The 27,226-nt window shown below is 44.3% G+C and overlaps 1 protein-coding gene and 1 long non-coding RNA gene across 3 annotated transcripts in view; one reads left to right on the top strand and one right to left on the bottom strand.

The window, feature by feature from the left end:
• Positions 1 to 4,090: 4,090 nt before the first annotated feature.
• LOC111747734 (uncharacterized) lies at positions 4,091 to 16,728 on the bottom strand. Of its 2 annotated transcripts, XR_010321703.1 has the most exons (4): positions 12,469 to 16,728; positions 12,090 to 12,221; positions 5,961 to 10,545; positions 4,091 to 4,678 (listed from the first exon to the last, which is right to left on the bottom strand). It is a non-coding gene; the product is annotated as an uncharacterized LOC111747734 (long non-coding RNA). The 2 variants fall into 2 exon arrangements; XR_010321702.1 differs by having other exon boundaries at positions 12,090 to 16,728.
• The window catches only part of PWP1 (PWP1 homolog, endonuclein), a 44,470-nt gene continuing 33,927 nt past the window's right edge, over positions 16,684 to 27,226 (top strand). Inside the window, exons 1-5 of the mRNA XM_003405314.4 lie at positions 16,684 to 16,887; positions 20,109 to 20,167; positions 20,306 to 20,490; positions 24,506 to 24,591; positions 25,237 to 25,333. Coding sequence (XP_003405362.1) covers positions 16,816 to 16,887; positions 20,109 to 20,167; positions 20,306 to 20,490; positions 24,506 to 24,591; positions 25,237 to 25,333 — 499 coding nt within the window. The 5' untranslated portion in view covers positions 16,684 to 16,815. The remainder of the gene's footprint in view (positions 16,888 to 20,108; positions 20,168 to 20,305; positions 20,491 to 24,505; positions 24,592 to 25,236; positions 25,334 to 27,226) is intronic.

Raw genomic sequence — 27,226 nt, 5'->3', positions numbered from 1 at the left:
CACAGAAGCAATCTGAATTTGAGAGATTTGGCTTTTAGACTCTTGTTAGAGCTGAGAAAGACCTTAAAGACTCAACTGCTTCTTAGAACTTTTTTTTTAAAAGAAAAATAAAAAGGCCCCACAAAGCCAGCAGAGAGAGACCGCTTCGTTCCCCTCTAAGGATCAAGGTGCTTTCAATGGCCCAGTGTCGGCAGACCAGAAACCAGGCTTCTTATTTTGACTCCATGCAGAGGACAAAAGATTCATTTACTTTATGTTGCTGAGGTGTCTATAAAAACTAATTTTGCTTTTGTCTCCAAACTTTCAGAAGCACCCCAAGAATAAATCACAAAAGTAAACCACCAAAATCCTTAAGCTTACGTAGGCATTCTAGATTTTTCACAGTTGTTGGTTTTGTTTTTTTAAAGTGGGCCATTTTGAGCTGAAGCATGGTGGTTTTCTCCCATTTCTTACTGTACGTACAGCACCCTCATCTTCAAGGTGCCTGCATTTCAGGACAGCGAGAGAGCAAGGGCAGGCTGAAAAAGCCCAGAATGTGCAGTTTGTTTTTTAGCAGAACTAGGAAATAGGTAATTAGCTCTGATGTTGAGGCAACACCAGGTGAGGGCATTGAAAACCTTGCTGAGGCTGTGGCCTCAAGGCTGGGCAGCAAGGAGGGATCCACAGTCTTTCAGAAGTGCTAGTCTTGAGTTAGAAGGTTGTGGCCTTATTGTATGCAGGCTGTTTCACTACTCAGCCATGCACAGAAATGTTTTAAAGGGGGCACTGGTGGTTTAGTGGTAACATTCTTACCTCCATACAGGAGACCGGAATTCGATTCCCAGCCAATGCACCACCACGCACATGTCAGTGGAAACCTGTGTGTTGTCATGATGCTAAACAGCCTTCAGTGGCGCTTCCAGACTAAGATGGACTAGGAAGACAGGCCTGCAATCTACTTCCGAAAATCAGCCAGTGAAAACCCTCTGGACCACAACCATCTGACCTCCTTGTACATGGGGTCCCACGGCAGCTAACAATAGCTCATGTAGGTAGGATGCAGCATGAATAATTTTATCATTGGGTGAAATCCTTTAATTGTCCAATGGGAAAGCGACAGTACAGCTGCTGCAACTTCTGCTTCCTGGAATGATGGAAACAGCATGATCTAGATTTGAACCCTAGCTCAGAAACCAGGAGCGTGGACCGTATCTCATCCACCCTTGCTATTGCTTGCAACTTTGGGCAAGTCAGAGGACTTCCTCACTCTGCCACTGTTTCTCCATCCGTGGAAGCGTTTGTAGCTTCTCCCAAATTAAGTGCTCACTGCCTTTGCTTCTCAAAGTGGGATCCACAGACAGGAACGTGGGCATCATTGGAAATCTTTTGGAAATGTAGAACCACCCCCTCTTCCAGACCTACTGCAGTTGTAATTTGCATCTCAGCCAGAGGCACAGGTGACTGCTGAGTTCCTGAAAGTCTGCAAACTGCTGGTCTGTTCTCCCAGGGAGGCAGTGGGGGCTCAGTGGCAAATTCTCACTTTCTGTACGGGAGGCCCGAGTTTGATTCCCAACCAAAGCACCTTAGGCACTGCCACCAGCACCTGTCGGTGGAGGCTTGCGTGTTGCTCTGATGCTGAACAGGTTTCAACAGAGCTTCCAGACTAAGATGGTATAGGAAAAAAGGCCTGGCAATCTACTTCCAAACATCAGCCTGTGAAAACCCTATGGATCACAATGATCTGACCAGCAACTGGTCATGGGGATGACCCAAGCCCAGGCTGCGGGGTTTAGTCCTCTTGTGCTGGCGTCACCACGAGCCGAGGGCCAACTCCACGGCACCTAACAACAATTCTCCTAGGCCACTGTGCCTAAACATTTCCGAAAAGACAATTCATATAAGGTCAGGACTTCGGGAGGGGCTGAGAGGGTGGGCAGAGATTCTTAAAATGTTTTATTTATTCCTCTGTAATAAGTGTTTGGGAAACCCTGGTGGCTTGTGGTTAAGTACTATGGCAGCTAACCAAGACGTCAGCCGTTCAAATCCACCAGGCACTCCTTGGAAACTCTACGGGGCAGTTCTACTCTGTCCTACAGGGTTGCTATGAGTCGGAATTGACTCGATGGCAACAGGTTTGGTTTTTTCTACAGGTAATAAGTATTCGAAGACCATCATGTTCTGAGACATTTTCCGATAGTCATTTATGTACCCTTTTACTAATGTAATTTTTCCCCTGACTGGAGATGTGAGGTGTTTCTCAATTGCCTTACCCACCAGAGGGCGGGTTCTCTGCTGTCTCTCACCAGGGGGACATTGTGAAAAAAGCTCGGGAACATTCCACGTGCAATCACCCTTTCCAGCCACCTGCTTCGGCTAACAACTTTATGAAGTACCTGCTTTACCAAGCATTAGATACAAATCATTCCTTCCTGGGGGGAGATGACACAGGAAGTTAAGGGCTTTTTATGAAACCACATATACACGCATAGGGTTTGCCAGAACCAGCTCGAGTCCGCAGTGGACAGGTGGGTCACCAAAGTGGAAGGAGAGAAGGGGACAGAAGGGAAGGGAGTTTGAAAGGCCTAGAAGAGGATTTTGAATAGTACATCTGGGAGGAAAAGGCACAACCTGAAATGTCTTCTTGGAAATGTCCTTTGACAGTATAAAAGTAATAACAAGAAGCTGATTTTAACAGAGCGCCCCCAAACTCTTAGGGTTCCAGCCTTTAGATGATGCCCTGTACCCTTTCTAATGATAAAGTGGCACAAACGAGCAATACTTTTCATCCAAGAGGACCATAGCCCTGTCTACCAGGCAGTGCAGAGGAGGAAGATTGAGCAATTATCCAAATAATTCAAGGCCAACCTGCCCCATACCTAAAATATCACCACGGCCTTTTCCAAAAATATCTGACCAGGAGGACCTAGCCACGTTATTTGGACTTCGTTTAGCAAACCAGCTGCCTTGTGACTCCATCTCCTGACAAACTCTATGGCAGTGGTTCTCAACCGGAGGCCATTTTGTCCCTCAGGAGAAATTCAGCAATGTCTGGAGATATCTTTGGTTGTCACGACTTGGTGGCGGTGGGGAGGGGGGCTGCTACTAGCATCTAATGGATAGAGACCAGGGATGCTGCTAAACATCCTATAACGCATAAGACAGCCCCGTATGACAAAGAATTACCCATCCCCAAATGTCAATAATGCCGAGGCTGTAGAATCCCACTGTATGGAGATGTCACACCAGACAGAACAAGCCCATTGGCCCTTGTCTATGATGTCTGAGAAGATTTCTGTGACGAGGAAGGGCTATCTCCTTGAGAACATGCCAGAAATAAATTAATTGGCAGTCAGTAGCAAGGAGGAGTCCCTGGGCAGTGCAAACAGTTAAGTGCTGGGCTACCAGCTGGAAGTCACCCAGATACGCCTCAGAAGACAGGCCTGGCGATCTGCTTCTGAAAGGTCACAGCCATTGAAAACTCTATGGAGCAGTTCCATGCTGAAACACATAGGGTCGCCATGAGTCAGAATTGACTTGACGGACCCTGGTAAGGAAGTAAGCAGTTAGCAGACAGTTGTCTTAGTTCATAGGCAACATTCCAGTAAGAAGGTGGCCCTTGTCTGACCCTACGTGCGGTGTGCTTCTGATCAGCCATGCCCACGATTCTATTATACTGATCTGAGTACTCTATCCTCCACTTTGAAGTGGTAGAAAGGCTGGACGCCAGTCTTATTCAGAGACCATGGAGGTGTCATCAAAACTTGGCCCCAGGTTTAGGAATCTTTTATCACTCCCTAGCAAGGTTGTGGGTCCTCAGATATTTTTTGGTGGAAATCCTCCCCATTCTTCAAGGTCCACTTGAAACGCCACCTCCTCCATGAAGCCATTCTTGACTCCCCCACTCCAATCAACTGAGTAACTCACTCCCTTTGTCCTCCTCTGAGCTCCTGGACACTGCTGTTCATGCCAGTTCCATCACTTAACCCATTTCACAACAGACATGCACGTGGCTGTTCGCCTCATCCACCAGCCTCAGTTAAGAGCTTCCTGTGAGAATGGGGCCAGTGTCCATCCCCTCTGAGCCCAGCACTCACCATGAGTCTGATGCATTGTTGATGCTTGATAATGTTTCCCACACCTGGTTATCCTAATCTCAGCTCCACTAGTTGAACCAGGCTCTCCATCAGGGTTCTTTTTTTTAGGCTATGTTGTTGGTTTGTTTTCGGTTGGAATGTTGTTGTTGTTATTTAGATGCTGTTGAGTTGATTCCAACTCTTAGTGACGCTATGTGCAACAGAACAAAACACTGCTCAGTCCTGTGCCATCCTGGTAATCGTTGCTATGTTTGAGCCTGTCTTAGTTATCTAGTTCTGCCATAACAGAAATACCACAAGTGGATGGTTTTAACAAAGAGAAATTTATTTTCTCACAGTCTAGTAGGTTACAAATCCAAATTCAGGGCATTGGCTCCAGGGTAAGGCCTTCTCTCTCTGTCAGCTCTGGAGGAAGGTCCTTGTCCTCAATCTTCCCCTGGTCGAAGAGCTTCTAAGGCGCAGGGACCCCATGGCCAAAGTACGTGCTCTGCTCCTGATGCTGCTTTCTTGGTGGTATGAGGTCCCCAACTCTCTGCTTTGGTTCCTTTTGCTTTTATCTCTTGAGAGACAAAAGGTAGTACAAGGCCACACTCCATGGAAACACCCTTTACATTGGATCAGGAATGTGACCTGGTAAGCCTGTTGCAATCCCACCCTAATCCTAACATAAAATTACAATCACAAAATGGAGGACAACCACAGAATACTGGGAATCATGGCCTAATCAAGCTGATACACATTTTTGGGGGGACATAATTCAGTCCATGACAGAGCCCATTGTTGCAACCACTGTGTCAATCCACCTTGTTGAGCATCTTCCTTTTTTTCACTGACCCCCTACTTCACCAACCATGATGTCCTTCTCCAGGGACTGGTGCCTCCTGATAACATGCCCAAAGTAAATGAGACGAAGTCTCACCATCCTCACTTCTCAGGGAGGCTATACTATTTATAGTATTACTTATTTCAGAGCCCTGGTGGTGCAGTGGTTAAGAGCTCTACTGCTAGCCAAAAGGGCAGCAGTTCGAATTCACCAGCTGCTCCCTGGAAACGCTATGGGGCAGTTCTACTATGTCCTATAGGGTCACTATGATTTGGAATTGACTGAACAGCAATGGGTTTGGCTTGGTTATTTTGTATCACTTATTGGAGGAGCCCTGGTGGTACAACAGTTAAGCCCTTGGCTGCTAACCAAAAGGTTGGTGATTTGAACCCACGCACCAGCTCCACAGGAGAAAGACCTGCTTCCATAAAGATTACAGCCAAGAAAACTCTATAGGGTGGTTCTGCTCTGTCACATGCAATCATTATCGTTGGAATCGACTCAACAGCACCTAACAACAACATTACTTATGTCAGGTTCCTGGGTAGTGCAAACAGTTTGCAGTCAGCTACTAACCAAAAAAAAAAAAAAAATAGCCACATGAAGATCACCCAAGAACAGAAGCACAGAAAAGACAAGAACCTTCCTCCAGAGCTGACAGAGAAAGCGTTTCCCTAGAGCCGACACCCTGAATTTAGACTCCTGGCCTCCTAAACCGTGAGAAAATAAATTTCTGTTTGTCAAAGCCACCCACTTATAGTATTTCTATTATAGCAGCATTAGATAACTAAGATAGGTAGGGTGTGGCTTTTCTTTTCTCTCAGCTTGGGTGGCGCAAAGGCTTAAGCCCTTGACTACTAGCCAAAAGTTTGGTGCTTTGAACCCACCCAGAGGCGCCTTGGACGACAGACGGGCAATCTGCTTCCGAAAGGTCATGGCCTTGATAACACAGCCTGTGGAGCAGTTCTACTTGTACACCTGGGGTCGCCATCAGTAGGAACTGACTTAACAGCAACCAGCTGACAACAACAACTCACCTCCTTCCCAAGGACGAAGACTCTTACCTCATAATAACAGCTCTCCTGGCCTGAGGCTCCTTTCCCATCGCAGGCCTCCTTGAGCCCAGGTGTGGAGTTTATTTGTGGGGTGGACGGCCAAGGCAACAGGGCACATTCATTCTTTTTTCTCTGATCAGGCCCAGGTCTAGTCGTGGTTAGGATATTATTTCCACTGAAACCAGAAGAGATCGTATTCTTGAGCAGAACACTTTGTCAGTTACAGGTATGGAGTAGAAGGGGGGTAAGGGAAGGAGGGAGTGAGGGGAGGGGGAGAAATAAGTAATAACTCTGTTGCTGTGGAGTCAATGCCAACTCATGGCGACCCCATGTGTTACAGGGTACGGCTGAGCTCCATAGGGTTTCTTGGCTGTAATCTTTATGCCTTATGACTGTAAGCAGATTGCCAGGCCTTTCTGCTGTGGCATTGCTAACTGCAAACTGTTGGTTTGGTTAGTAGCTGAGTGCAAACTGTTCTCTCTTTCCCCACCTCTCACTGCTCGCTTGTTCAATCTTTTATGCCACAAAAGAGATTGACCCAAGATACACCCAAACACTAACCCTGCCTCATTAATATAACAAAGACAACCCATTCCCCAATGGGATTATAACCACAGGCGTAGGGGTTAGAATTTACAACACATACTTCGGGAGGACATAATTCCAACTCATGGCAACCTCATGCGTGCAGAGTAGAATTGCTCCATAGCGTTTTCAAGCATGTGACCTTTTGGAAGCAGATCGCCAGGCCTATCTTCCAAGGCTCCTCTGGGTGGGTTCGAAACACCAACCTTTTGAGTGCTTAACCATTTGCACCACCCAAGCTAGGAGAAAAGAAAAGCTACACCCTACCCAACACCAACATAGAGAAGATGTCAAAAGGGAAGTCTTTGCCTCCCTGCTCTTTCTGTAAACATGAGGTAGATCACTCCTATGATTTTACTGCCTAAAACCATTTTAGGTCATGTCCATTTCAGAGGCCCAGGTATAAAAATGAAGAAAGGCCAAAACAAGACTACGAAAATTGCAAATTATTTTAAATATCTGCATATAACAAATACTTCTAACCTCATATCATGGAACACAATATACTTGTTGTTAGGTGCCGTGTAGTTGGTTCCAACTCACAGCATCCCTACGTACAACAGAATGAAAAGCTGCCTGGCCCTGCGCCACCCTCACAATCACTGCTGTGTTTGAGCCCACTGTTGTAAGCACTGTGTCAGTCCATCTCATTGAGGATCTTCCTCTTTTTTGCTGACCCTCTACCTTACCAAACATGATGTCCTTCTCCGGGGACTGGTCCCTCCTGATAACATGTCCAAAGTACATGAGACAAAGTCTCACCATCTTGGCTTCCCAAGAGTATTCTGGCTGTATTTCTTCCAAAATAGATTTGTTTGTTCTTCTGACAGTCCATGGTATACTCAATATTCTTCACCAACACCATAATTCAAATGCGTCAATTCTTCTTCAGTCTTCCTTATTAGTTGTCCAGCTTTTACATGCATATGAGGCAATTAAAAATACCATGGGTTGGGTCAGGCACACCTTAGTCCTCAAAGTGATATCTTTGCTTTTTAACACTTCACAGTGGTCTTTTGCAGCAGATTTGCCCAATACATCATTTGACCTCTTGACTGCTGCTTCCGTGGGTGATGATTGTAGATTGTTGATTGTGGATCCACGTAAAATGAAATCCTTGGCAACTTCAAAATTTTCTCTGTTTATCATGATGTTGCTTACTGGTCCAGTCATGGCTGTCAGTTTGTCATACTGTGGTGGCTTGCGTGTTGCTGTGATGCTGGAAGCTATGCCACTGATATTTCAATTTCCAGCAGGGTCACCCAGTGGACGGGTTTCAGCAGAGCTTCCAGACTGATAGACAGACTAGGAAGAAGGACCTGGCGGTCTACTTCTGAAAAAAATTGGCCAGTGAAATATAGTTGTACCATTCACAATTGCAAGATTTATAAAATTCATGTTAATTCATAGTGCCCTACAGGCAAGGGTCCCAGTAATGGGACACACCTGTAAGGTATATGGTGAAAGTGTTCTTCAGTCCTGCCCATGTGTCTCTTCCTTGGAGATAATATGAAAGGTCTAAATTTACAGCTCTTTGAGACTGTGTTAGAAGGAGCAGTAAAAGTTTAGAGGCAAAAAATAAGTTAAACCATATAAGTACTTACCTATATGCTGGGTGGTATTCCAAGTGTCTTATATATATTAACTCATTTAAATGGCTTAGAGCAACCTTTTTACAAATGGCAAAAAATGAAGTGGCTTTCCTTTAGTTAGCACTTAGTTACCAAGTGCTGCAATAACAGAAATATCACTAGTCGATGACTTTAAAGAAACAGAAGTTTATTTCCTTAGAGCTCTGGAGGCTAAAATTCCAAATCAGGGTCTTGGCCATGTCAATTCCTTTTTTGGTTTCTTGGCTTGTAGACGGTCTTCACATAGCATCTATCTTCTCCCGTGTATGCATTCCCCTGTGTATAATTGCTCTTTTTACAACCAGAAGTAATTAGGTTTAGGATCCACCCTTCACTGGTATGACTTCAACTGACTGATCGATTACATTACATTAGATTACATTATGGAAAGTGATTACACCGCATTACATCACATTAGATTACGTTGCATTGCATCACATTAGATGGAAGATAATCTGCTCTGCCCAAGGCCAACTGATTTAATCACATGATTAAAACATAAAAGCATATGGCCAAGATTTCGATATACATTCTCCCAAGGGCGCACGATCCAATCTCTAATAGTCACAAACCTCACAAGTGGTAGAATCAAGACTCAGACTGGAGAAGTTTGGATCCAGAGGCCACACACTTAACCACTTCAATGTAAAGGTAGTCCCCAGCTGACGATGGGGTTCCATTCCAACCATTCCAGCATAAGTTAGTTCTGATGTAAGTCTAATACCTCATTTTTTTTGTTTACTTTTCATTATTATTGCCTTTTATTATCAGTGTCATTATAAATCCTATCTTTATTTGTCTTTGGGGGTTGGGAGCATTACATATAAACTTACAAATCTATTTTAATACATTAAAAACACAAATCATAAAAATGTGCTCCAGTGATGGAGAAGAGTTGGATGGCATTAGCATTTGTCAGCTGTGGTAATAACTCTACTTGTGGAAGGTTCTGGGTCATCTGGATTATCCCTGGGTGATGTTTCCAGTCAGAAAATTAGTGAGAGTCATCTGTATGGTCCTTCTCTTTTTCTTTTTCCATTTTTTCACAGTAACGTGTCACTGCTTCCCAAACCCACCTATCCACTTTAGCAAAGAGATCACTGTTTGGCTCCATGTTTTCAAGCAACCGAAGCCTCTGATTTAGTTTAGAAAACTAAATAAATACAGCAGTGTTTTGAACAGTAAATCATAAAACTGAACATCTGAGGATGATAACATCAGCAAGTTACTCACTGCAACACTGTATGTAGCACATATTACTAATGACAGGATGTACCAGAAAAAACAAAACACAGAGGGTTACAAGTGCAGTTTGTAACTCCAATACATCATAAATCGGAGACTGCTTGTACAGTTTCTCAAAAGGAGAGAAACGGGTTCAATAAGATGTGCAGAATCATAGATCATCTAAAGAGGGGTACAGTGAATGCCAAGAGTACAGGCTTTGGAGTCAGACAGATCTGAGTTCAAATCCTGCCTCTGATCCTTATCAGCTGTGAGGCCTGGGCTCCCTACTTAATTTATCCAAAGCCAGTATCCTCAGTTGTAACATGGGCCTGATTTTACTCACCCCTCAAATAAGGCTGCAGTGGGATTTGAGACTAGCCCAGGCCACATTGTAAGGACTCAGTTATCACAGCTTTGTCTAATCTCAGTCCCTCCCTTCTCAAATGACAAAAGTAACACTCATAGAAAGAAAGGGGGTTGCCCAAGGCCATATAGCCAGCTTATGACAGGCTTCTTGACACCTGGCCCAGGGTCCTTTGTACAATGACAGCTGCTCTGAGAAATTATGACCCTCTCCATCCTCTGACAGCCCTTTCAAATGGTGATTCCAGGGCCCCAGGTAGGCTTCTGCTCACCTGCAAGGCCAAGCCACCCTTCTTGGTGGCCTGTACCAAACAGGGTGAAGTGGTATGGTCATCTTCTAGGGCTGCGGTAACAAAGTACCACAGATTGGGTGAGGCGGTCTGTAGTCTCCTAGTGCTGTGACAAAGTACCACAGACTGGGTGAGGAGGTGTGTTAGTCTCCTAGGGCTGCTGTAACAAAGTACTACAGACTGAGTGGCTTAAAACAACAGAAATTTATTCTCTCACGGTTCTGGATCCTAGAAGTGGAAATCAAGGTGACGACAGGGCTGCGCTCCCTCTGAAGGCTCTAGGGAAGAATTCTTCCTCGCCTCTTGCAGCTTCTCGTGGCTCCTTGACTTGTGGGAGCATAACACCAATCTCTGCCTCCATCTTCACATGGCCAACTTCTTCCCTGTGTGTGTCTATCTCCCTATGTCTCTTTCTCTCTTCTTATAAGGACAGCAGTCATTGGATTTAGGACCCATCCAATCTTCATCTTAACTTCACCAATTACATCTGCAAAAGACCTTATATCCAAGTAAAGTCATTCTAAGGTTCCAGGTGGACATGGATTTGTGGGGGAGGGCACTATTAAACCCACTACAAGTAGAAGCAAGCAACTGGAGAGGCCACAGAACGAAAGAAAACCAAAAAGTGTCGTCAAGTTGATTCCGACTCATAGCGACCCTAGAGGACACAGTAGAGCTGCCCATAGGATTCCAAGGAGCGTCTGGTAGATTCGAACTGCCGACCTTTTGGTTAGCAGCCAAACGCTTAACCACTGCTCCACTAGGGCCCCACAGAACAAAAGAAGTAGGGGGAAATGTGCAAAATCCAGGCATAATCCTGAGAGTGTCCACTAGGTGGAGCCACACTTCTACATTCAGAGGTTCCCAAATACTTTCTAGTGAAGAGCATGAATCTGGCTCATAAATGAAAGATTAAGAAGGTTCATTCATTCCCCCATTCACTCATTCATTCCATAAATATTTATGAGCACCTACTCTGTGCTAGGCATGGGGATACAACAATGAACAATGAATACAGCCATGAACACCGATTACCATCTGACAACTTCCTCTCTGCTTCTGTAAAGAATCTCGCAGCCATACAACAACTGCATCATCCCATTCACCAGATTCTTAACAAGAGTCCAGAAATGTCATTCTTCCATCTGTTCCTCAAACATTTATTTAGCATGTGCTCTCTGCCAAGCCCTGGGGATACGAAGACGGATGAGACACAGGAAAATGAAGGAGACAGAGGACACTGGTGGTTCAGTGGTAGAATTCTCAGCTTCCTTGCAGAAGACCTGGGTCCAATTCCCAGCAATGCACCTTACGCTCAGCCACCACCCATCTGGCAGTGGAGGCTTGTGTGTCGCTATGATGCTAAACAGGTTTCAGAAGAGCTTCCAGACTAAGACAGACGAGGAAGGAAGGCCTAGCAATCTACTTTCAAAAATCAGCCAACGAAAACCCCATGGAGCCTGTGTGATCCGGAAGCACAAGTCAGATGCTCTCATTCATCTGTCCAATGCCCTCTAGTCCCAGCCCCGGGCCTGCCTTACCTTGCACTGCAAGACCATGCTCCACCTGGCTCCCTGTCACTCTCTGGCCTCCTCTCTGGCCATCCTCCTCCTTGTTCACACAGTTCTAGCCTCAGATTTGAGACTCTGACCCTTGTACCGCATTTTATTTTAAGAATGCAGCAGAAATCCAAGGTAGAGCTTGAGTTGGAAAGCTTATGGGACTGAAGTTTCACTTTAAGGTGAACATTGAAGGGTCACCCAAAAGCTAGAAGAGACAGGAAAGTTCCTTGGACCTTGAAAAAGGAGTTTTGCTAAGAGGCAGTGACTGTGATAGCATCAAGGAAGATGGGGGTTGGGGAACACAGAAGTAAATAATCAGAAATCTCAAACGTTACCCAGCTGGAAGGTGAACAGGGTGAGTGAGTCACCAATCAAGGTGCTACAACCATATTTGTTTGCGCGTTGTCAAGCCAAGGTCCAAGGTTGCCAAGATAGAGACAGCTCACAAAGGCACTGGTTGAAACAACACACTTCACTCACAGAGAAAAGACACAGAGCAAGATCATCTTCAACAGGGAGTGTCGATCCTTCACGGCCAGTGGGTCTCAGTCGGCAGCCAACACACTGCTGGTGGTCTTCACGCTACCCTCTTGTGCTACAGGTCAAGGATACCTGCAGAAAACAGAGCAGTGGGGTTGGCCAAGTGCTATGTGACCCATACACATAAGCAGAACAAAGAAGTACTCATCAGTCTCCAAACAGGGAAGGCGTTGCCCTGATAAGAAAAAAGAAGAAACTGAGACAGAGGGAAGCTTAGTTCCCAGCCTCCATTATCAAGGATATTCCAGGCCCAAAGCTAATCAGGTTGTTCAGGTGAGGATCACAAGGCCACACAGCAGACCACTCTCCCAATACATACCTTATTAAATTTCCCCTGGTTCCTCCTCTAGAGTATAAACTCCTCAGGGGTAAGGCTGTCATGTTCATCTTTGTCTACCAAACAAAGATGGAAGAGAAACTGTTTAAAGGATACTATGGAGAAGAGTTGTTCTTGCCGGTACCTCAATTTTTCCACCAGAGCACTCTTCTTTCCCTACTCTCAATCCATGCGTTCCCCGGAGAGCTCACTCTCTCACTGGCTCCAAGGCTGGGCATGGGGCTCAGGTCTAGCCAATCACAGCATCACCTTCTCCTGACCACAATGATTAGTTCAGGAGTGGGCAATCCAGAACCAAGATGACCAATAAGACAGACAGAAGGGATAACAGGGAGTGCATTACTGCTAGGACTATGAGTGAAGGATGCTGCAAGCCTGCAGTTTCCAGAGATCTGAAATTAAGCCAACACATTAGAAGACAGAGACAAAAGATTGGACAGAGATCAATTCCTGATGACACGGTTTAAGCCCCTGGATCAAGCTATGCCTGAAGCTACGAAGCTACATATATTACTGGGTTTTTGAGACATCAGAGCATATACATTCCACTTCTTGCCTAAGGCAATTAGAGTTAGGTCACTTTCATCCAAAAGAGCCCTGACAGACCAAGAAAGAAATGAATGAATTCATAAGCAACTCTACCAGAGAACCTGCGTGAGATAGTGGAAAGGATCCTGTACTAACAATTGTCAGGGTAGTTTCTTGTCATTTGCTAACTATGTGACACTGGGCAAGTTGCCTAATCTCTCTGGATTTCAATTTAGAAGTCTGAATTTTTTTTTTTAATCATTTATTCACCAAATATTTATTGGCATTTATTGTGCCAGGCACTATGCTGTTGTTGATTTTGTCAGTTGCCAAGTCAGCCCCAACCCATGGTGGCCTTGTGTACGACAGAATGAAACACTACCCAGCCTGCGCCACCTTCATGATCATTGGTACGTTTGAATCCATTGTTGTGGCTATTGTAGGGCGTTCCAGCCTCGGAGAGACTCATCTTCCAGCACTATATCGAACAATGTTGTGTTGTGATCCATAGGGTTTTCACTGGTTGATTTTAGAAAGCAGATTGCCAGGCCTTTCTTCCTAGTCTGTCTTAACCAGGAAGCTCTGCTGAAACTGTATACCATGAGTGACTCTGCTGGTATTTGAAATACTGGTGGTATAGCTTCCAGCATCAAAGCAACATGCAAGCCACCACGGTATGCCAAACCGACAACAGGTGGTGGCAGGCGCTGTGCTAGGTGTTGATATCAAACCCACTGCCATCGAGTTGCTTCCAGCTCATAGCAACCTTATAGGACAGAGTAGAACTGCCCCATAGAGTTTCTAAGGAGAGCCTGGTGGATCTGAACTGCCGATCTTTTTACTAGCAGCCATAGCTCTTAACTACTATGCCACCAGGGTTTCCAGGTGTTGATAATACCGTGGTAATAAAGCCCTGATGGTTCCTGTCCTAATGAAAATGAAAATCAAGTTTAGTTCCAGACAAACTCATTTTTGTATACTTGACCTTGTCACTGTAAAATCTGTTTGTGGTATAAGTCTTTAACACTTCGTAATTGATTGTTATATAACTTCAGCTCCTTATCAGCTAATACTGTAGGGTTAGCCAGAAGAGGGGAAAGAAACAGAGCCTAGGGTAATGGGGGAGAAGAGTACTACGGGCTTCACTTTCTCCCCCGAGCTCAAGATCAATTAGACATAATGTTTATGAACCTAGTTATACATGATGCTGAGCTGAAGGCTGTAATAAAATCCCAGCATGGGCCTAGGCCCAACCCTCTGGGACCTTTAGCTCTAAGAATAGCCAACTCACTACCAAGTTATTTTTTTTTTTGGCCTCTGGCAAAGAGACCTTTCTGAGTTAAATATGCTCATCAGTATTCCCAGATATCAGGCTTAGAAACAGAGCTATTTAAGCTGGATCTGTTTCAATTCTTGTTACGATGTCAGCTGCAACTGGATTTTCCCTTTTAAAGGGAATTCACAGCTTGGGCTGATGTGGTAGAATGTCAGAAATAAGCCCAGGAAGAGTGTAAATTTAACAGGCCCAAAATAACCAGACTCCTAGCTAGCCCACTTTCGCTTCTGTAATTTATTCATTCATTTAACAAAACTTTATCGAGTGCCTGCTCTGCATCAGGCACTGAGCTGGGTGCAGCAGTGAACCACACAGACATTGACTGGGCCACCATGGAGCAGAAGCTAGCTCATAAGAGGCCAGCACCCAAAGGCAGCAGACCCAGTGGCAAACACTCAAACACAAACACACCCCCTTGTATCAGGGGAGCAGACCTGGTTAAACCCAGCCAGGTGTTAATAAATGAGCCTCTGCTAATAAATTAGTTCACATGCTCCACTCTAAATATAGCACAGGTTCTCACCTGTTCTAGTTATTACTGCTAAATAAAAATGGCTTCAAAATCCGGTGGTTTGAAACAATTTTACTCTGTTCACAGATTCTGGAGGTCAGGAATTTGGGCAGGGCACAGTGGGGATGGCTTGCCTGTGCTCCACATTGTCTAAGTCTCAGCTAGAAAAACTCAAAGACTAGGGGTGAATCAATGTCTGGGAGCTGGAATCATCTGAAGGCTTTTTCACTCACATGTCTGGTTGACTCCGAAACAAGGACTGTATACTAGAGGATCCACACATGGCCTATCTGCGTGGGTCCGCTTTCTCACAGCATGATGGCCTCAGGGCTGTTGGGTGCTGTAGAGTTAATTCCAACTCAGAGTGACCCCATGTGATAGGGTAGAACTGACCCACAGGGTTTTCTGGGCTTAATCTTTACAGAAGCAAATTGCAGGTCCTTCTCCCATGCTGCCACTGGGTGGGTTTGAACCACCAACCTTTCAGTTAGTAGCCAAGCACTTAACCGTTGTGCTACCAGGGCTCCGGCCTTCTGTCACTCCATTGGGCAAAGCGGTTACAGCCCACCCAGATTCAACAGAAGGAGAATTAGACTCTACCTTTTGTTGGGGGAGCAGCAAGACCACACTGAAGAAAAGTGTAGGTGAACGTAGATTTTGTTGCCTGCCTCACTGATGGGAGAGGTATATAGAAGCTCAGAGAGGGCAAAAAGATCTGGACCTGGTCACACAGCCAAGAAAGAGATCAAAATCCGGATCCTCCTGGACTCCTAGCTTAAGACTTTTCATCCTAAACTACCTTCAGCCATTGACATTCTCTAGGTGACTACGACCTTAGCATGAAGGAGCTCTGGTAGCACAATGGTTAAGTACTGGGCTGCTAACCGAAAGGCGGGTGGTTCAAACCCATCAGCCCTTCTGCAGTAGAAAAGACCGAGTGATCTGCTCCAGTAAAGAGTATAGCCTAGGAAACCCTATGGGGCAATTCTGTCATACAAAGTCGCTGAGTCAGCATCCACTCGATGGCACACAACATGCCCTTAGCTGAGAAACACATAGTGGATAATAGCCGCGGATCTGGAGTCACACTGCCTGGGTTCAGATCCTAACTACACCGCTTACTAGCTGTGTGGCTTTGAGAAAGATAATTGTTTATCCATCTGTAAAATAGGAACAAGACCCATCGCACAGGATTAAGATGTAATCAAGTTAACACACCCGTTGCCATCCAGTGGCTTCCGACTCTTAGCGACCCCATAGTACAGAGTAGAACTGCCCCAGAGGGTCTCCAAAGAGCGGTTAGTGGATATGAACCGCATTTCAACTGCCGACCTCTCGGTTAGCAGTCATAGCTCTCCAACCGCTGCGCCACCAGGCCTCCCAAGTAAACATAAGGTAATCAAAGCAGTGCCTACTACATTACCAGCACTTTGTGCACGCTATGAAAAATGTAACGAAGTGTAGCGGCGGAAGTACCTCCTCGAAATGAGTAATTCATTTTGGAGAAAGTTTTTTGTTCGAATTTAAAACACACAAGCCACTATTCGTCAGCTTGAAATCTACGGCACTGCACATGAAATAAGGATTGGTAGAACTCTTCCTTCGACTGAACCCACTTCCAAATATTTTCTTTGCCTCAGCGAAGCCCTCAGACTCTTCCACGACCAAGACAGTCCTGAAAAGCCCTTTCCTCCCACCCAACACAGTACAATCGACCCACGTGGACCTCACCCTACCGCTCCAGCGTGCAACCTTTTCCCCGCCCCTTTCCCATTCGGCGCGTGCGGATGACGTCAGAAGCGGGCGCCGACGCTGCGGCCAGCAGGCTCGCGCCTGCGCTTTGACCAGGCGGAACGCCAGCGCGAGACCTGTAGCGTGCCGGGCCGAGTTCGGCTGAGGTTCCAGTCACGCCGGGACTGGGTTTTTCGGGTGAAGGGTTCTTGAGGCGAGGACCATGAACCGTAGCCGCCAGGTGACATGCGTGTCTTGGGTCCGCTGTGGCGTGGCCAAAGAGACGCCAGACAAGGTGAGGCCTTATTGCCCCGAGATGAGAGGAACGACCTCTTTGCGGCATCCCGGGTCAGCCCAGCCTGGGGAACCTGGACCCCTAACACTGGGCGCTGGTGGGGCTGGCCAGAGTGAGGTGGGTCTGGTCCTGATCGTCGTTACAGGCGCTGCAGCTCCGAGTGTCTGGGTCTCCTGGGCCCGGGGAATCAGGGCTGCGCCTCCTCACCGCCCCCAGCCCCACCCCTAAATTCACACACACGTGAACCTCATGGACTGGGGCGGAATGGTCTTTGGGGTGGGAAATCCCCAAAAAGCCTTTTTGACAACACGGCTTCTCCCTACCTACCCCACTGCATTTTCAGACTCAAAGGGAAGAAGGAGCATCTATGTGAAAACTCATTTTCTACTCTGCTGGGTGCTCAGAGGCGTAAACAGGATGAAAACTATAGTGTAGAAAAACTGGTGTGTGGTGGCTACAATGTCCTGAGGCTGGGAGTTGAATTAGGAATTTTTTGCAGTAATTCAAGTGAGATGGGAATGGGAGCTAAATGTGACACATGAAGAAAGAAGCTACAGGAGTTGGTGACTGAGCCGCAGAGGTTACGATTACTTTTTACAGGCATTCTTCAAGGTTTGGGATGCAACATGAACAAAGGAGAAAAAGTCTCTGCCTTTATGGAGTTGACATGCGCATGCGTCGGTGGTAATCCGTGCCATGGAAGAAGTAAAGTAGAGATAAAAGGTTGATTTGAGTGTAATTGACTGGGCTAATGATGACAAAGATAGGGAAGGTGATAGAAATGTGACCGACTGGACACCAGTTGACAGGAATGAGATTGAATGGCTCAAAAGATGTAAGTTCCACCAGGATGCAGCCTCATTCAGTGCTGTTTCTCCAGTGTTTGACTCACAGTAGGCACTCAATGCATATTGATCGTAGGCACAGAAAATAACTCATTTAAAGTCATTGAAGGAGGTAACAGTTGTGAGATGTACAGCCTTTCAAATATTTAAAGACAGTGATTCCTGAACATATCTGCACATTGGAACCACTTGAGAATGTCAAAATATACTGATGCCTGCATCCCACCCCCAAATAACTGTGATTTAATTGCTCTGGGGCATAGCCTCGAATTTTTCAAAGATCCCTGGGTGATTCTAACTTGCAGACAGTTTTGGGAACCACTGCTTGAAGAGTTTATAGGAAGAAGAAATTGGACTTATTCAGAGACCCCAGAGAGGAAAACTAGGGACTAATAAAAGAAACTAAAAAAATAAGTACCTTTTAATAAAACTCAAGAAATGACCTTTAATTTCTGGAACTGTCTGACAATGGAATGTCATCCCCAAAAAGATTTCCATATTACTAGGGGCATCTTGCTGCAACAATGGGCTCAAGCATAACTATTGTAAGGGTGGCGCAGGACTGGGCAGTGTTTTGTTCTGTTGGGCGTAGGGTCACCAAGAGTTGGACAGACTTGACGGCACCCAACAACAACAACAACAGGGGCATCTTGGGGGCCTGGTGGTGCAAGTGGTTAAGCATTTGGCTGCTAATCAGCAGGTCAGCAGTTCAAATCCACCAACTGCTCCCTGGAAACCACGCAGGGCAGTTCTACTCTGTCTTACAGGGTTGCTATAAGTCGGAATCAACTCAATGGCAACAGATTTAGGGGCATCTTTGAGTCCTGGTGGTACAGTGGTTGAAAGCTAAGGCTGCTAACCAAAAGGTCAGCAGTTTGAATTCAACACCTGCTCCTTGGAAACCCTATGGGGCAGTTTTACTCTGCCCTGTAGGATTGCTATGAGTCAAAATTGACTTGACGGCAATGGGTTTGGGTTTTTTTTTTTTTTTTTGGAGAAGCATCTTAGGAGTCCCTAGGTGGCACAGACAATTAAGTACTCAACTACTAGCTGAAAGGTTGGCAGTTTGAACCCACCCAGAGGCACCTTGAGGAGACAGGGCTGGCAATCTGCTTCCAAAAGATCACAGCCTTGAAAACCGTGTGGAGCAGTTCTGCTCTGCACACATGGGGTCGCCGTGAGTCCGAATGGGCTAGAGGGCGACTAACAACAGGCATTTCATAGAAACTGGGTGATTGGTTAATTTGTTCGTTGTTAATCATTAAGCTCCCCTACCTCGGAAACCCTGGTGGCGTAGTGGTTAAGTGCTGTGGCTGCTAACCAAAAGATCAGCAGTTTGAATCCACCAGGCATTCCTTGGAAACTCTATGGGGGATTTCTGCTCTGTCCTATAGGGTCACCATGAGTCAAAATCAGCCTGACAGCAGCAGGTTTGGGTTTTTTTTTCTTTTTTTTTTACCATGGGCCTGATACACTGACCTATATGCTAAGGTATACAGTGACAAGTAGATTTCTGTCTGCCGGAAGCTTACAGTTTAATAAGGATAGGTATAGTTTTTAAAGGAACTGAAACATTGATTAGGAGAGGGTAGTAAAGACTGTGACTTCAGTTTTGAACTTGTTAATATTAGGATAACAAAATTCCCAAGTGGGGAGACTTACAGGCAGTTGGAGAAATGGACCTGGAGGAGAAAGTTTGGAGCAATCAGTTCAGAGGTGGTAGTTTTAGTCTTGAGAATGAATGAACTTTGCAGGAGAGTGAGTGTCTGATCAATGAATACTTGGCAGTGAGAGGACCAAGGCGAGAGTGGTTTGTTTAGGAATGTCCACAGGGAGGATGGGGAAAGGTGCCACAAGGGAGTCACAGTGGTTGGAAGAAAGCCAGATGAGCTTTCAGAGAAGCCGGTATTTTTTAAAAAAAAAAAAGCCTGGAGAGAGGTAGAGTAGAATGAGCGTGGGGAGGACGCTGAGCTTAAACAGTTTCAGGGGGGAAGGGTTCTTAACTGGAAGGACCTATGAAATGTGAAAACTCCATTTACTTTAAAATTAGGGTCTCTATTGATGTTTGCTTCTTAGGTCCCATGAAGTTATATTTGACTTTGTTTGCAAACTTCTTTTTAATTCAAAGGCTTCTAACAATTTTCTTAAATACAATGAAACCTGTGAGAGCCGGAACTTGCTGGGACTGCCTTGATTTTCCAGATCTTGCACGTTTTCCGCCTTTGACAAGGTGTTGTCTTATAACTTTTCTATCGCTCCTTTTCCTGGAAAATATTTGCATTTTCCTTCTCTGACAGTTTTCCACCACATACAGGTTTCAGCTTTTGCGGGCTTTACTGTATATTGTAATCTCATGAAGTATTTGATCTCTTACAGGTAGAGCTAAGTAAGGAGGAAGTCAAACGTCTCATTGCTGAAGCAAAGGAAAAATTACAGTAAGTTTGGGAATACTGAAGTCTTAGCATAGGTCCAGGTCAAGTGTGTATCTTAAATAATGATGACAAGGTGGTCTGGTTATTGAGCAGTGCCATTTGGGTGAGTTTTCCTTTTTTTTTTTTTTTTAATTCCTGTAGAGAAGAAGGTGGCAGTGATGAAGAGGAGACAGGCAGTCCTTCAGAAGATGGCATGCAGAGTGCACGCACTCAGGCACGACCCAGGGAGGCCCTGGAGGATGGCGACCCGGAGGATGACAGGGCATTGGATGATAGTGAGCTGGCCGGGTACGACTTAGACAGATATGACGAGGACGGTGACCCAGGTGAGGATTCCCTCGTTTCTACTGGTTTGTCATCACACAGTGCCTTAGATCATGCTGGTGGTGTTCTAGAGCTTTCCTTGGAGATTCTGTTGGCCCTGAGGTCAGTCACATAGTCTGGTTCAAACCTTGGGCAAAGAGCATGTTCCCTAAGCTAGTTTAGGATTTATTTCTTTTTCTCAGCCACAGTTATTTTAATTTTGGAATGTGTACATTTTGAGACACTGTTGTTGGAGGTAACTAGAAGAAGAGAGAACAGCTGGTGAGAAGAGAAAAGGGAGATGAAGAAGGTGCAGAAGTTAGTACAGAAAGCCTTAGCAGAGATAAGGTGAGCTGAGAAGACAAACAGAACTGCCTTGCTCTCTTGGGGACAGGACGTAAACGTGAGCAAGAAGGGCTGACTGAGCAGGAGGAGCTCGCTTTGCTGTCTTCTGGTGTGAGCCACACTCACCCCAAATGTTGTGGTTTGAGAAATAGGCAGTCATTTTGGCATGCTGAACAGGCTAAATAGAGTTTATTCCAGTTTCTCTGCCTCTCTGAGACGGTGGGCTGTGAAAGCTAGAATCAGCAACTCCAAGTTATAAAATCAGGAAAACACAGAGGATTTAACGTATGAAAAATGTGCGTATGTTATCGGCACCAAAGCAAAATCACAACCATCTCATTGACCGCAAGGGAAAGTGGTCTTGGTTTAGGACAAAATCGTTATATAACTTAGAATATTTAAAGTACAAAAGATGATACTGTGTTTACTTAATGGGTCCTTTCTTTATTTTGATATTTGGGGCTTTGTTAAGTCTGATGCTATTTTCCCATAGGGTCTTAAGTTCCTCAGCTTGAATTCTCCACCAGGTGGGTGGAGAGAGAATAAGTACTGTGTGCAGAGCTCTATGCTAAGTGAGGATGTGGAGAGACCCCGAGAGGACACTTTGCTTACGTTATTTTCATGAGAGCCCAGATTTGTGGGAGAAATAAATAACCCAATTTAAAAACTACCCATTTTATTAAATATCTATTCTTCTGCTAGATTTTGTTGGGGAGACACAATTGAAAATGCTATGTAAAAAAAGTCTTAAAGCAGTTTTTTAAATTTTATTTTTTGTTGTTGTTGAGAACACACACAGCAGAACATACACCGACTAAACAATTCCTACACGTACAGTTCAGTGACATTGATTACATTCTTCAGGTCGTGCAACCATTCTCACCCTCCTTTTCTGAGTTGTTCCTCCTTCATTAACATAAACTCACTGCCTCCCTAAGTTTCATATCTAATCTTTTGAATTGCCTTTTGTCAATTTGATCCTATATAGATAGTTCTTAGAAGAGCCGTGTTCAAGGCAGACATTCTTTACTAGTTGAACTCTTCTTTGGTTTAAAGAAAACTTGGGGGGATATTTTTGGTTGAAGGTTTAACGATGATCTCAGGGCAGTAGTTTCAGGGGTTTCCTGTTGCAGTTTTCATCAGGCACAAAAGTGTCCTTATCTGCTAGAGGTGCATAGTGAGTGCATATGAGTGAAATAGCATGCTATCTAGGATTTGCTTTTAAAAACCCCAAAGGGGGAGGAGGTACAAAAAAACAAAACAGAGGAAATGTTAACTGCCAAGGCTAGGTGATGGGAGGTTCATTATACCCTCTTTATTTTTGTGTATGTTTGAAAATTTCCGTAATATGAAGTTTTTTTCAAAAATCAGACACATGGGTTGGTGGTGAGCACTGCGGGATGAATCAGTGCCAGTGTGGTTGGACTGTTTGAAGAATAGGTCGGGAGATGTGACCTGTGGTGGCCGTGAGAAGATGACTAAATAATGGATAAAAAGAACCCAAACCTGTTGCCATCAAGTCAATTCCGACTCATAGTGACCCTATAGGACAGGGTAGAACTGCCCCATAGAGTTTCCAAGGAGCGCCTGGTGGATTTGAACTGCTGACCTTTTGGTTAGCAGCTGTAGCACTTAGCCACTATGCCACCAGGGTTTCTGAATAATGGATAGGCAGGGAGAAAAGAGGAAGTGGGTTCTGAGTGGAGATGAAATAGATTGAGCCAAGGTGGTCAGTGTGGAAATTAGCAAACTTGGCCTGGGTGCCTCAAGTGGTGCACGTTTGAGCATCGTGGGTAACGTTGTGGAGAATGCACGAATCCAGATAAGAGGAAAAGTTAGTAGAATGGGGCGAAACTATGGAAAGCCTTCAGGGCCAAAGTGCTGTTTTGCTTGACCTGCTGTGTATGATGGGAACAGGAAATAGCTTGAATAAAGACCTAAAGGGGGAAAAATGTCTGGCAAGTTGATCTGTGTGAATGATGTATCTGGAAGATGAATGGAGAGCTGGAGAAAAGTCTGGAAAGGCTTATTGGGGCCCAGCTTTGAATGCCAGGCTTAGGAATCTCTGTTCGCTGTGCAGGAGAAAATCAAAGATTTTTGAGCATGGAACACATGCTAATTGCACATGAACGTTAGAGCATTAACTCTGACAGCGGTGCAGAATGGGTTGGGAGATATGGTGACCCTCTCCCTGGAGGAGGAGACTTAGACTAAATCAGGTCAGAAGCAATGAGGACCTGGATTAGGGTACTGGGAGTGGAGAGGAGGAAACAGGAAAGAGATGTAGCATCAGAGGAAGTTGAATGTTTCTTCATGAATCTAATCTTTCTCTCAGAATCAGTACCCCTTATTTCTCTCTTTGCATCATTGGTGTCCCTGTATTTAATTGTAATTGGTCATTTATCCGTTTTTCCATCTAGATGTTCATTTCTCCTTATCTTATCCCTTATTCTTCTGGCCATCATCTTAAAAACCCAAAACCCAGTGCCGTCGAGTTGATTTCTTAGGCAGTATTAAACCAAAAAACCTAAACCCGTTGCTGCTGGGTTAATTGCGACTCATAGCAACCCTATAGGACAGAGTAGAACTGCCTCATAGGGCTTCCAAGGAGCGGCTGGTGAATTCGAACTGCCGCCCTATTGGTTGGCAGCTGAGCTCTTAACCACTCATTTTTTCTTTGTCTGCAATACAGAGAGAGGAACTATTACCTCCATTTTACAAGAGAGAAAACTGAGGCTCAGAAAGATGAAATAACTTTGTCACACAACTGGTGAAGGGTGGAGCTGCGGTTGGAACACCCTCTACCCCTTAAGCTGTTCTTTTCAATATACTTTACTAGATGCAGTCCAGCAGAGGATCGTTTTTTCCATTGGCCTCTGGGTTGATGGAACCTAGCCTTGCCGCCACCCTGCACAGTGCTATGGGAATACAGAGGGAGGAGGAACTAACCAGCCTGGAGAGGTGGCTTTCAGAACAGCACCCTCATGTTCTCCTCGCTGGGCAGGCTATCAGTGCTGTCTTTCCCTCTCCGTTCCCTCTCAGGTCTCAAAGATTTATCAGTTCTGCATCCTTAAAATAACGCCCCCAAACAATTAAGTATATCTTCCTTTTCTTGAACCTTATGTTACTTGGAGTCTACTCTGTTACTCTAGCAGACATGCCCTAAAAAAAGAATTACATTTTCAAATAACTCTAGGGAAAAAAGGCGTTAAGTTTACATCCATAAGGCACATAAGTGTATTAGCAGTTCTGAGAAATCCTGCGATAAAGAAACCTGTTTATAAAACTCATCATTTCTCAGTTTTACATGACCAGGCAAGCCTTATCCTTCTGTGTTGATGTTCATGTTTTAGGGTATTTTATTTCCAGGCGCTCAAGGCTGCCTCTCTCTAGCACTTCTGAAGCATGATTGAAAAGAGCAAGCGAGGGACTCAGAGCAGAGTTCTAATGTTTTCTAAAAGGGAAGTTTACCATTTCATTTAATTCTTTTATTGGAAGAGTTGCGAATGCCAAGAGTATCAGTTATACACTCATGTTTATTTTCACCAACTGTTTCCTTTCCCTGCTTTGGGTGATGCCAAGATAGTTTTAAAGTAGACGGTTGGATCTTAAGTCTAAAGATGAAATGTCTTAGAAAAAAATGTCTTTGTCAAAATGACTGTTTTATTCATTTCAGTTTATGAATTCTTATAGATGCTGAGACTCTTGGTGAATCTCTCTTGGGTCTTACGGTCTACGGGAGTAATGATCAGGACCCTTACGTTACCCTGAAAGATACGGTAAATATTTACCTAGCTTTTCTAATTTTGTTCTTAAGTGTTTGAAAAACCTACGATTTCTTAAAAAGTTAAATATAAAACTATTATACCAAAAAAAAAAAAAACCCCGTTCCCATCGAGCCGGTTCTAACTCATAGCGACCCTATAGGACAGAGTAGAACTGCCCTGTAGGGTTTCCAAGGAGTGCCTGATGGATTCGAACTGCTGACCTTTTGGTTAGTAGCTGTAGCTCTTAACTGCTGTGCTGCCAGTTCCACTCTTAGGTACACAACCAAAAGACTTGAAAGCAGGGACTCAAACAGAAACCTGTACACCAGTGTTCACTGTAGCATTATTCACAACGGTCAAAAGGCAGAAGCAACCCAAGTGTCCATCAACAGATAAATGGATAAAGAAAATGTGTATACTTACAATAGAATATTACTCAGCCATAAAGAGAAAAAAGCTCAGGTACCTGCCACAACATGGAAGAATCTTGAAAACTTTATGCTGAGGGAAGTAAGTCAGACACAAAAGGATAAATATTGTCTGATCTCACATATGTGAAATATCTAGAATAGACAAATGCATAGAGACAAAAGGTTATTAGTGGTTACCTTACGGGATATCTGCTTCAGGCCAATGACTGTTTTTCTTTGCGCTTAGGAACAGTATGAACGTGAGGATTTCTTGATTAAGCCCAGTGATAATCTCATAGTTTGTGGTAGAGCTGAACAGGACCAATGCAATTTAGAGGTGCATGGTAAGTAAAATATATCACCTACTAAAGGTTCTCTATTTAAGTGATATTAAAGAATAACCATAATGGTTCCTGTTATGAGGTCATATAGGTGTCAGATCCTGCTGAATCTCATTTAAGTTGGCTACCTGGTTAAATCCTACACAGCCTACAGATTTCCGGTTAATGTGCATAGGCATGTAGTCTGATGTGTCACTTTGGTACCTGACTTTTTTAGTGGAAATAGGTAACCTGGCGGTACTGATAGTACGTGCCGTCAAGTCAATTCCGACTCATCGTGACCCTATATGACAGAGTAGAACTGCCCCATAGGGTTTTCTAGGCTGTAATCTTTATGGGAGCAGGTCACCAGGTCTTTTCTCCCTCGAGGCCGCTGGTGGGTTAGAATCACCAACCTCTCGGCTAACAGCCAAGCAGTTAACTGTTGCGCCACGAGGGTGCCATGAGAGCTCTAATAAGGGTTGTTAATCTTTTATTTACATATTTGCCAATTTTTCACTTTTTTTCCTAACTGCAGAAAACCTAGAAGTAAAATTATATATAAAAATTCAAGAAAAAGTTAAAATCCCATTACTCTGAGGCAGTACCTTGCCATTCTGGCATTTTACTCCCAGTTTTCTTGTTTGCTGTTTTTAATGTAGTTAAGATTATACTGAATAGACAGATTTTTATCCTCCTTTTTTAGAGGTGTTTCAGATATCTCCCCCTTTGCAAAATGTTTTGTGTTCTTCATAATAATTCAACATAGAGGCCCCACCTTTCTCCCTGGGAACTAAAAGATCATGACGCCTTTCTCAGTCCAGCGAGTGAGTGCACGAGAGCCAGATGTGAGCACTTGGCTGTAATCTGAAGTTGGCGTTGAGTTGCATTTTCAACTCAGATATTTTATCATGTCAATATTTGTTAATTCAGCAAACGTTAATTGAATGACTTGCCTCATTTTGGTATTGTATAAAATCTATAATTTTTTATACCTAAAAATAGCCTTCAAGATGTCTGGAATGCTCTGCCTCCAAATTTTCCCTCTTCTTTCTCTTGCCCCTTCCTCTGTGCAGTTTGTTTCCTCAGACAGGTCCCTCCTTCCCAGATGCTCTCCTCCCCTGGAAATCTTCTAGTCACCTGTCTTAAAATGTTGAAGTTTAAAGAGATTATTACACTGATAAGGCCTTTTTTCATGGGAAGCACAGTTGCACTATTTGGAAATTAAAACCTTGATGTTTAATGTTTATTGGCATCTTCTAGATGGCTTGTTGCTGGTTCCATTTATTGTGGATTTCTGTAACTTCAGAATCTTCAAGGCTGCCTGTGGGAAACCTATACATTGGGCCATTTTTATCCCATGGCCCATTGTGATCTATTTGTAAAATCTTTCTCAGAAAGGCTTTAAGTAACAGTTAATTCAATGTGAAGTTACTCTATATTTTGATACCTTGAACTTTTTCCATATTTCAAATGAAAACCATGCTGGTGAATTTTTTTTCAAAGGCCGATTCTAATTTCAAAAAATTGAAACCCTATCAGTGTTTTTGACGTGGTTAATTTTCATACATTTTCATCTGAGAACTTGTATAGTCATTCTTTGAATTCAGTGAGGGTCATAGTGAAGTTTAGAAAGAAATTTAAGCAGAGCAATTATATTTCTACTTCCTTCTAAGTTTATTGTAAATACCCAAAACCCAAACCCACTGCCGTCGAATTATACCTTATTATTTAGATTTGGAGAGGATCAGCAAATTATCCAGCATACTTGTATTCAAGAATAATTTGAAAATTGCAGTCCAGAGCTGATCCAACATGGATAAAAGAAGGTTATGTTTTAAAGCATCATCACCATTTTTATGTAGCATGTAAGCTAAGTACATTGAACATGGTTGAGGTTCTTCCAGGACCACAGGC

This window comes from Loxodonta africana, chromosome 4 (genome assembly GCF_030014295.1).
Source record: "Loxodonta africana isolate mLoxAfr1 chromosome 4, mLoxAfr1.hap2, whole genome shotgun sequence".
In the NCBI taxonomy this organism is placed as follows: Eukaryota; Metazoa; Chordata; class Mammalia; order Proboscidea; family Elephantidae; genus Loxodonta; species Loxodonta africana.
This window is presented reverse-complemented; position numbering and strand designations above follow the sequence as displayed.